We start from the raw sequence: 10313 nt of genomic DNA on the forward strand, positions 1-10313 counted from the left end.
CAAACAGCAGAGCCTAGGGCCGGCAACGCTTCACATCTTGAGATCTGTAAGGCCGACCATGCCTAGGACCTTAGCATCCCCTTCTCCCCTCCCCTTTGTCCTCCCGTTTCTTGCTCTCAGGATGTATCCGGGTTCTTGTGCCGTTACCTACGAATTGCCTAGTGACTGTGTTGACAGAGGGCCACCGAAATCGCTAAATATTCTATTACCTGAAAGGTAAGCTCCACAAGATTTCCGTGATACCTTTCTCCAATATAAGCCACTTTAGCGCGGATAAATGATTCCGCGTTAGGGGCTTCGGACATCTACCAAGATCAGTTAACCTCGGGCCCACACCCCAAAACAAACCAGTGCCTCCTGTGAATCACCCTACTGAAATTTCCTGTTGTGGTACCACCCGAAAAGGGAGGGTCTAGTAAATTTGTCTGTCAGCTCTAGCATCACCTGAAAATAAACCTCCATGAAAAAGCCCCAGTCTCCTAGCCTTTTCATTCATAATCCTGGGTACTACCCATGACAGTGGCCGTGAATTACCTTTACTGCCAAATAGCTGCACAAATACCATCACCATACATTCCAGAGAGGAGAACTCTTGTTGTCCCCCAAACCGTTCCCTGGGATTAAAAACTATTTCCCTAATAGAATCTAAACCTTAGCATATAAGGTCCAAACAGAAAGGTCTATATTATGACAATTCATTAATTAGGGATTTCTTGAGAGCCACCGTAAACAACTTCATCCACTATAACTTCATAATGCCAGTTCTTGAAAGTTTGAAAAGCCTCCTACTCATTCCCAAGTGACTGTTAGAATAAAAAGGATGGCTTTGCCATAATCAATACTTGTGGGGGAATAGGGCAAGAGGAAAGGGTAGAACCAATATTTATTGAGTACCTATTTGCCAGGTATGGCTAGGTGCTTCCACATGGTCATCTCTTTTAATCCTCACAACAACCCTGTGAGGTAGGTAATGTTACCCCTGTTTTTACAGATGAAGAAATAGGCTCAGAGAAATTAAGCATCTTTCCCAAGTTCACACAGTGAAAAGTAGATGTCTGCCTCCAAATTCACCCCTTTTCTACCATGCCACTGTAAGATGTTACCTGGGGAGACCTAACAACAGAAAGTTTTCATGTAAGCTTGGAAGTTACCCCAACACCACCCAGGTGCAGGAAAAGTAACTGACCGGTCAGATGTCTCAACCTGTTGATTCTTGAGCCCACTAGAGAGGTCAGATTTTGTCCAGGAACAGCTTTCACAGCCAAGAACTACATAGCAAACTTTACCAAGTGGTCCTGGTGACTGGAAAACAACTGGAAGATGGTCATGGCAGAAACTGTTGGGAGAATTGTCAACATAATAGAAATTTTTATTTCCTTCATGATCCACTCAGGGAAAAATAAATGGCAAATGAACCAGCCTGTGTCAAATTCTGTAATAAACACCAGTGAGTTCGGTGTCAGGAAATACAAGCCTGAATTAGAGATATCCTTGCACTTAAAATTTTCTTTTTTGATGTATGTGAAGGAAGGGCTGGAGGGCAAGGCAAAGGAGAAGACAAAATAACAAAATGGCTGCCAGACAATGTTTCCTGTCCTCCCCTCTCCTCACTCCCTCTCCCCACCCGGAACTCCCCCCATGCAAGCACCTTTCCTGTTTCCACTGGACTCACACTGCCACCTGCTGGCAATGCTTAAGGCCTACTAGCTGATCCCTGATGTTTGAAGAGAACTCCTTATCTACAAATGAGTTGTCTCCTTTCTGAGTTTATCTTAAAAGGGAGGAGAGCGAGAAGAGCATGTTTTTCAATCACTAAGGATTCTCCTTGGTAGATATACTATCTAAGGGATTTCTTCAGTGTAATAGGTTCTAGACTAAAGTAAGTCTGGTGGTAGGAAGACAGAAACCTGTAAATTCTCCTACATCTAAAGGGGGAAAGCTGTTTGCCCAGTTTCTTAATAAATTCTTTTCTGCAGCTAGAATTTCATTTACAACCCTCACACGTTCCACAATCCACAGGAAGCTTCCATGTAGGTATCTTGCTGCCGTGGACTGAGCTCCAATGTATTCTCCAATATATTTCTCATTCTTTAATGCTTTACCGGATATAAGTGCTCTGTAAAAATACAAGGTACCTGATAAAATTAGACTATGAACTCCTCAAAGGCAGTGACTGTGTGGGTCCCAGAGAATACTAGGTATTCAACTATTATGCACTGAATTGAACTGAAATAGTAAATGTTGATATCAGAATAACTTTTTATAATAAAAAGTATTTATTGGCCATTCAAAGGGGAAACTATCCCACTCCCACCAGCCTGTCTTCCCTTTAATGTTCAGTGAGCCAGGAATTTGTTCAAATACAGATTAAAGCACCCTCTTGTCCTTCCTCAACCCTTGAATGTTACTTGATTCAACTGAGGGAAGTGGATAAACAAGTAGTCCCAGATGGGTGTCCTGTCCAGTTTGCAACTATTCTGCCTCCCTTGCAAATACTACCACTGATACCAACCAACAAGTTCCTACAGTCTCAATTAGTGAACATCTGAACCCAACTCTCATGCCCTCTCTCCAACCCAGGGCTGCAGATAGGAGAGAGACTTAAGTCTTTGTCACTGAAGCTAATTTTGAGAGCGATGGATGGGAGTAGGAGGCATTTAATGGGCCATGGAAACCCCACCCTTCCCATTCCCAACCTTAGTCTCTTGTACCCGATAGTCCAGGGGGCTGGAGGTGGGTCACTGCCATGAGGAGAGAGGTCAAGGAGGCCAATCCTAGGAAGGAAAAAAAATTACAGTATTATTGGTCAAGATGATTTTCTGGCTTCTCTGTATGCATCCACCTTAGCAAATCAAATGCTAACCCCCACCTTCAGCCACCCAAACCCCAATTTCTCCACTCCTTCATTCTAAAAAATAAGGAGAAAGAGCCATCTTGTTGTATCCTTGCCTTTGCTTCAAGGCAAAGGCAAGCTTCCAGCTTGATCTCTCATGTGCAGGAGAGAGCAAAATAGAACAGAAGGGCTGTTCCCAGAGGGTGGGACAGAGCTGCAGTCAGCTTTTCTGTCTTCTCCTCTTTGTACCCTGCCTGCTATTTCCCCTTGCTTCTGGCCAAACTCAGGAAAGGAATATACCCAGCTGGCCCTCTCTGTTTAAGGAAACCTCAGTTCTAAAACTAGAAAAAGATCCATTAACTCAAATGGAAACACTTAGCTGTACTTTGTTTAGTTCTTTTTAAACCTAGCAAGGAAAGGAGAAGACACAGGTTATTTTCTTACCTTGCTTGAATACAATTACTGCCTTGGACAATTACACTGAAAAATGAAATACCCTAAGGGATTCCCAGGATAACTCCAAACCTGGCCTGCTGCTCTATATCCTCCAACTCCTACCCTTGGAGAGTTTCCCTGCTTCTGAGGCATGGAAAATTCACTGGTTGAAAGGCGTCATCTCACCTTCGTGACCCTTTATTCTCATTACCATCTCACCAGGTTCCCTCCCCCAGTAGTCAAGGATCATAGCCATGTCCAAGGCTTTTGCCACACGTTCATCCTGTTGGCATTGTTCCTGACCCAGAAAACACTAAGCAAAAGCTGTGTGTAGATACCCCAGCCCCAGCCCCTGCTAGCTGGGAATAGGTAATCCCACAAGGTGTTCCTTCAGTTATAAGTGGCCCCAGCCCCATCTCCCTCCAAGTGGCTAGAAGCCCATCATGATTCCAGTCGAGGTGAGGGGGCGGGACGGAGGTAGCTGTCCGACATGATGATGTCGCTGGTGAGTTGTTGCTCCAGGAACTCAGAGGTCTCTTCAGCTATCTGGCCTGGAATTCGAAAGTCCACAGCAGGTGTCTCCTGCTTGGGGCTGGGGAGGGGTCGGGAAACCCAGGACTCAGTGGGACAGCCTGTACCCTGAAGGAACTGCAGAAAGTTCTCCTCAATGGAGCCCTCCCGGCTTGGTAGCCTCAGCTCCTCCTCTGGAGCCGGCTTGAAGAAGCAGACAAACTGCTTGCTGAGCTCCCCTCGGATCTGCCGGTTGAGACATCCATAAAAGAACGGGTTGGAAGTGAAGCAGAAGTAGCCTATCCAGGTCACGACATTCTCCACCTGCCCAGTCGAAATGGGCTGAGCACTCAGGGCAACGTAGAGGTGGAAAGAAAAGTAGGGCAACCAACAAAGCAGGAACTGTCCCCCCACAGCCAGGAGGACCACTGCAGCCTTCCCTCCCCCGAACGTCCGGTGTGGGGTGGTCTGGGGGGCCCCCGAGCTGGTGACCATAGTGGAGCGGCTGCTGAGAGACTCAGAGCGTTGCCGGGGTGTCTCCATCCACGTGGGCAGCGGTCCGTGCTGCATGGCCGCCACTCGGGCTACTCGGAACATGCTGCAGTAGACCACAAGGATGAGGAGCAGAGGCAACAGGAAGTAAAGGATAGCAAAGACCACCACGAAAAGCTGGCAGTAGGCACTGCGGCTCCATTGGAGTGAGCAGCCTGGGGGGACGCTGAGAGCTCCCTCCTCCCGGGAGGCCCTTCCCAACACTGGCACAGAAGCCATGGCCAAGGCTTTCACCCACACGCCCACCAACACAGAGGCCACCAGCCCCAGTGTCATGCGCACCTCATAGCGCATGGGATGGACTACATAATAGTAGCGCTCCACATTGATGGCCGACACCGAAAGAATGGCCAGGCTAACAAAGCATATGCTCAGGAACAAGTAGAGGCGGCAGGCGACCTCCCCGAAGAGGTCATGGTCAAAGAGGGCAGAACTGGAGAGCATGGCCAGGGGCATGAGGGTCAGGGCGGCCAGCAGGTCCACCAGGCAGAGGTGGAAGACGAAGACAAATTTTCGGAGGGCGGGTGTCTTGGCGATAACAGCCATCACAGCGGCATTGCCAGCCACAGCGATCAAGTCCAGCAGGAGCATGAAGAAGAGGGCCACAGATTCCGAGGCCACGTCCCGCAGCCCCACCTCTGGGACCCCACTGGCAGTAGAGGGACCTGGGATTTGAGGGACCCTCCCCAGAGTGGAAGAGTTGCCTGATGACTGGGGGATGGGAGAGGACTCCATGGGGCCGAAAGAGGACACCCAGGGCACCTCCTGTCACAGGCCCATCCCCCATCCTAGTCCAGTGACCCTGGGATGGCCAGCCCAGGCCCAGGCTTAACAGGCTTGCCAATTTTGTGTGGGGGGATGCGGGGGGGAGAGAGCGCCTCCTCCTGGAGCCTCCCAGACAGGCTCTAATCGCCAGCCTTCCAGGCCTGGCTATGCATGTAATGGAACAGAGGGCTCAGAAGCTCATCTCTGCTTCCTGGCTCTGGTCTGCCTTTGGTGACCTCGAAGAAGCAGGAGACTTGAGAGATGCCGGAGCCTCACTCACTCAGCACTCCACCTTCTGACTGGTCGCCGGTTCCTTTTTCTTTTCCTTTCCTCTGTTCTCCATGCCCTTTTCCTCTCTCAGGGACTGTTATCCAGAGATTCTAAATCCTCTGTCTCCCTCTCCCAGGGTCCCGCTGAGCTCCAGGATAGTGCCCCAGTTTTCAAGTTGCTTATGTAAATTTTCTGATTTCTTGTCTCTCAGAATGGCAGGAGCTGTTGGGGCACAGAAGGGACATGAGATCCGGTTTCCAGTCCCAGGTCTGGGAATTACTGTGACTCTTTAGGATTTCAGTTTCCTCATGAAGGCATCTGTAAAAGGAAGGGAATAACGGCCACTTCATGACTGTTTGGAGGATCCTGTGAGACTTCATAACAATACCACCCATGAGCGCTAATATTTATAATGGTGGTTTCCAAATGCCCAACCCTGTTCTAAGCACTGTATATAAATAAGCTCATTCAAATCCTCACACAATCTCTGAGGCAGGTATTACTCTCATCCCCATTTTGCAGTTGGTGAAACTGAGGCCCAGAGAGGTCAAGTAACTTCCAAAGGCAGCGAGGTCTGGGTACGTACCCAAGCGCTCCGGCTCCAGGATCAGTACTCCAGCCCACCTGACCATGCCCTCCACAGCAGCTGGAATGCAGTAGGCATTCAGTAAATAGTTGTTGGATCTGAACCGTCTCTAAAAATGTCTGTCAGTGCTCTGGGGCTACCACTGGGAAGAGATCACCTGAAAGGGGGGAGAACTGTACTTTAGTCTCCTGTGACATCACCAGCCCCAGGACAAAGAGCTGCCATCTGGGGAAGGAAACTGGGATGTCAGCCATCCAGTCTCCACTGCCCCCAAAAGCCGGAAGGGCATAGGTCACTTGAAAGCTGCCCTTCTTCACCCACTCATCAGCCTCGAAAGGCCACTGTGCTCCTGCAGGTGGGAGAGGAAATGCTCCTAACCTCCTCCTCCCTGGGTCTGGATATCTCTGCTCATTGGAGCAGATCCCTGGCCCAGAGTCCTCTTGGCCCTGCACTGTTAGCACACTCCAGAGCAAGGACGAAGAAGTAGGTGTCTGGGGGGGGCAGGGATAAGAGTGGGGAGGTCACTGTGATTGTGGAAATGGGTGACCATAAAGCAGAGAAGACAACTGGAAGGAATAGGGAGGGGAAGAAGCCTGGGGTTTCAGCATCTCTCATTTCTCCTGACCAAATGACAGATCAAATGTTCTATGTGTCTCATTATCCATATTAAGTTTGCATATAATTGAAATAATAATGAAATTAAAAATTATTTTCATTTCCATATCCGATTCTTGCAGTCCAGTTTCTCCCAGTATGATGTGTGATGGTATGCAAATTTGAGGCAAACTATGGGCATGCCAAGTCTGATGGGCTGTCTGTAGACAAGTCACAAGTTTTCTGGATCATGGTTTCCTCGTCTGTAAAATGGGAAGGTTGAACTGGACGACCTCCAAGATTCCCATATCAGACAACATTTGATGACTCTTGAGTTCCTGGGCTACCAAGGGCCTGGTGGTTACTCGGTTTAAAAACCCACACCTCTCTGACTACAGTAAAGTGAACCACGTTTGGCAGACCATCCCTGTTCCCTCCCCATTGTGACAGCCTTACAATCACCCTTGGGTTTGGGCATTACCACTAGCCGTGCACTAATTTAACTTCAAGCCTGACATGAGTGCAGTAGGTGCTCAATATAGCTTTGTGAGTTGTATCAAATTCAAACTGGTCTGTTGAGTCCCTGCCCCTTCGTACCAGCTTCAAACAGTAGGTCAGCTGTGTGCCAGCCAGGGGACTCTGCTCTGGAAAGGGTAACCTGGTCTCCAGGTGCCGCCCTAACTTTGGACAACTGCCTAGGGATGTGCCTCTCCCTGGGGATAACAGGAAGCTTGTTTCACAGTTAAAATGGCCACATAGACTCAGGATCTACAGAGAAGGTGAAGAGAGTGCTCAAAAGTGGAGACATCAGCTGCTCATAAGACAGTCTGCCAGGAAAAAGCCAGAAAGCTACGGGAGGGGAGGCATCTTTGCCCCTTACTCTTCATGCTGTGGCTTCCTCGTCCCTTCCAGCTGGGAGTGGGGCCCAGAAGACATGGCTCTGAGGCCCTGGGAGCTAAAGGAGTAAAGGCCCTCTGTGTCTGCATAGACATCAAGAGTCTGCCAGCTAGGCCCACCCAGGGTCCCAGACTGAGGGAAGCAGACATGGTTTCCACATGGAGATGGAGAGGCTACTGTGCAGCCATGATGAAGCCCTAGACAAGAAAGCACTGGACATTTCTCATTTCCAGAGCCCCCTTGGCCTGGCCAAGATCTCCACCCTGACTCCTAAATTCCAGGATTCCCATTTCCGTCATAACAGATGGACCAACATTCCTGCTCCCCATCATTCCCTCACTGACGGATGGGGGTTAAGGAGGGGAGGACTGTACATCATGGTGTCAGGGGGGAAGCCCAGAGAGCCTCACTCCACTCCTAGCTCACATCATCATGCCTTCTCACACGCTCTTGTCTTCCCCACTGCTTCCTGCCAGCAAGCCCTCCCTCACCTCCAGGACCTCTCAGTACCTGGCAGGCATTGCCCCCACAGGGGCTTAGGTCTGGCCCCCTAGCCAGGGCATGGTCAAGTTATAAATATCCTTGTGTCAGGATGCAAGATGTGCATAAGTGCCCAGCCCAAGGCCAAAGAGGTGTCATTGGGATTCTCATGCACCTGTTCCCCAAATACAGAGCTTCCATCCCAGGGACCTGAGCACGGCCTTCCTTCAGACAAGAGCATGGCCCTTCTCAGCCAGGGGAGATCTCCAGAGGACAACCACACCTCTCCCCAGTAGAGTTGCCCACGCCCAGGACGCAGAGTTGCCCATCAGCCTACATACCAAGGGACCTGTTCCTAAGATGCGGGGGACCCATCTCTATGACATGGAGTAAGACAGATGGGGAACCCTGCCTGTCTGTAGGATGTGGGTACTCCGTCTGGCAGGAGATCAACCCCCATCTCTAGGCTTCAGAGGTGCCCATACCCCAGTACTGCCTTTGAGATACCTGGGAGCCCATCCCTCGACGAAATTGCCCACCATAAGGCAGGGTGGGCTGGTCCTTGGGACACAGAGCTACCATCCTGCAGAGTACCTCAGCACAACCCAGCAGGCCCTGGGACTGGCCCCCATTCCTGGCCTAGTCGGCAACTCCTACCTTTGCTGAGCAGCTCCCGGCTCCCATGTGATAGCTCCTCTCAGCTGATGCTTCTCCAGGGCTGCTGAAGCCTGAACCACTGCAGTGAGCGGTGAGAGGCAGCCGGCAGAGCGGGATGCTCAGGGAGCTTCTGGGTCCTAATGGCCTCCTGCTTCCCACCCAGCCCCTTGGAGCCACTTCTGAAGCAAGGAGTCAGGCACCAGTGCCCCTGGGGCAGACGCTCAGAGGTGGTTCCAACCACTCTCAATGTCTCTGGGGGTGCTGGAGTGGCATGTCAAAACCCTCATTGGGCCAGGTGACTGTGGTCAGGAGAGAACTTCCTGGCCCTCCTGATGAAGTATAAAGGGTACTTGGGATCAGAAAATCTAGGTTTAAGGCCTGGCTCTGGCACTTACTAGCTGTATGAACCTGGGCAAGTCACTTCCCATTTCTGACCTTGGTTTCTTATCTGTTCAAAGAAAATATAGGCTAGACAATCCTGAGGCTCCTGACAGCCCTGCCATTGTGTGCTTTTGTGTGACGTCAGAACAAAGATGCTCTTGCAGCAGGCCAGTCGGTGGAGATGCAGAGTACTAGGGTTAGGCCTGGCTCAGGCTAAGGTCCAGGGGCTGGGTCCTTGGACAGCTGCCAAATGTGTACAGTGGACAAGTTCAAGAGCAGCATTCAGGCTTGGAGGGGAGCTAAAGGCCTTGTCCTAACTCTGCCTTTATCCCCCAGAAATCACATTACTATTGTTTTCTTAGATTGTATGATTATTTGGTGTGGGCTGTGAGAACCTATGGAGATGGGGGCGGGGAATCTAACATCCCCATGAGCCCCCACAGGTGCTGCCACCACAAGACTGTTCCCTGAAGACAGACCGGGCACCAGGAACTCAGAAAGGCTCAGATCACTCTGGATCTGTAGGACAGGACTGAGCTGTGGAACACTATCCGTAGAGGGCCCAAGGCCACATGACAAGGCTTTGGGGGTGAGATGGAGGGGCATGGCTTCCCACCATGAAACCCGCAGTTCCCCAAGCTATGTGACTGACACCCAAGGACGGGAGCCTAACATTGCAGAGCTGTAAGACACCCTACAGGCCAGAGCATCCATGTTTCTGAGACCCAGAGAGGTGAAGGGGTTGTCCAAAGCCATGCATAGCAGAACCATGAGCCTCAGCCAGGAATTCGGGTATAATACCTACTCCAGAGCCCTCTGCCCTGAGACTTGCCCATCCACAAACTCTTTCTGCCTCCAAAAGGGAAGGAAGACCAGACACAACCCAAAGAACCATGAGAACAATGACTTACCCAGAAAATCCAGAGAGGGCAAGGTGGCTGCCCCAGGCTGCAAGTCTACCGCAAAGAGGCTACTGACCAGCCCAGAGTCAAAGCAGAGATCACCAGTATCCCCCAAAACCCTTTCTTGAGCCCTGACAAGTGCCGAGTCCTTCACATACATTCCCTTCCTTCTCACACGAGTTCTCTGAGGCAGCCTTTAATCACCTTACTTTATGGATGAGGAAATGGGAGCCAGAGGTTAAGTGACTTTCCCCAGATCACACAGATAGGAAGTGCCAGAGCCAATATTTGGACCCAGGCCTGTTTGAAGCCAAAGTATTTACCCCCTCCTCCATGACCCCAGGACCTCTTTGGAGACCTGTCATGAGCCTCTGGGCTGAAACCCTAAAGCCTATTCCATAGAAGTGGCCATTGCCTTCCAGGAAATAGCCAAAACCAAACATACACCTTA

General features: G+C 50.4%; 1 protein-coding gene across 2 annotated transcripts; it reads right to left on the reverse strand.

Moving 5' to 3' along the window:
• Nucleotides 1–597: 597 nt before the first annotated feature.
• On the reverse strand, nt 598–9967 carry GPR61 (G protein-coupled receptor 61). 2 transcript variants are annotated; one of them, XM_047725453.1, is made up of 3 exons: nt 9872–9967; nt 3455–5683; nt 598–2774 (listed from the first exon to the last, which is right to left on the reverse strand). In XM_047725453.1, the coding sequence occupies exon 2, from the start codon at nt 5063–5065 to the stop codon at nt 3710–3712; it is 1356 nt and encodes a 451-aa protein (XP_047581409.1). In that variant the 5' UTR covers nt 5066–5683; nt 9872–9967; the 3' UTR covers nt 598–2774; nt 3455–3709. The 2 variants fall into 2 exon arrangements, with proteins under 2 accessions (XP_047581409.1, XP_047581408.1); XM_047725452.1 differs by lacking the exon at nt 9872–9967 and adding an exon at nt 8580–8662.
• Nucleotides 9968–10313: the final 346 nt, after the last annotated feature.

Source organism: Lutra lutra, chromosome 4 (assembly GCF_902655055.1).
Source record: "Lutra lutra chromosome 4, mLutLut1.2, whole genome shotgun sequence".
Classification (NCBI taxonomy): Eukaryota; Metazoa; Chordata; class Mammalia; order Carnivora; family Mustelidae; genus Lutra; species Lutra lutra.

What these genes read in the sequence shown, in the direction of transcription:
- GPR61 (XM_047725453.1), bottom strand. Translation starts at nt 5,065, where the DNA reads ATGGAGTCCTCTCCCATCCCCCAGTCATCAGGCAACTCTTCCACTCTG.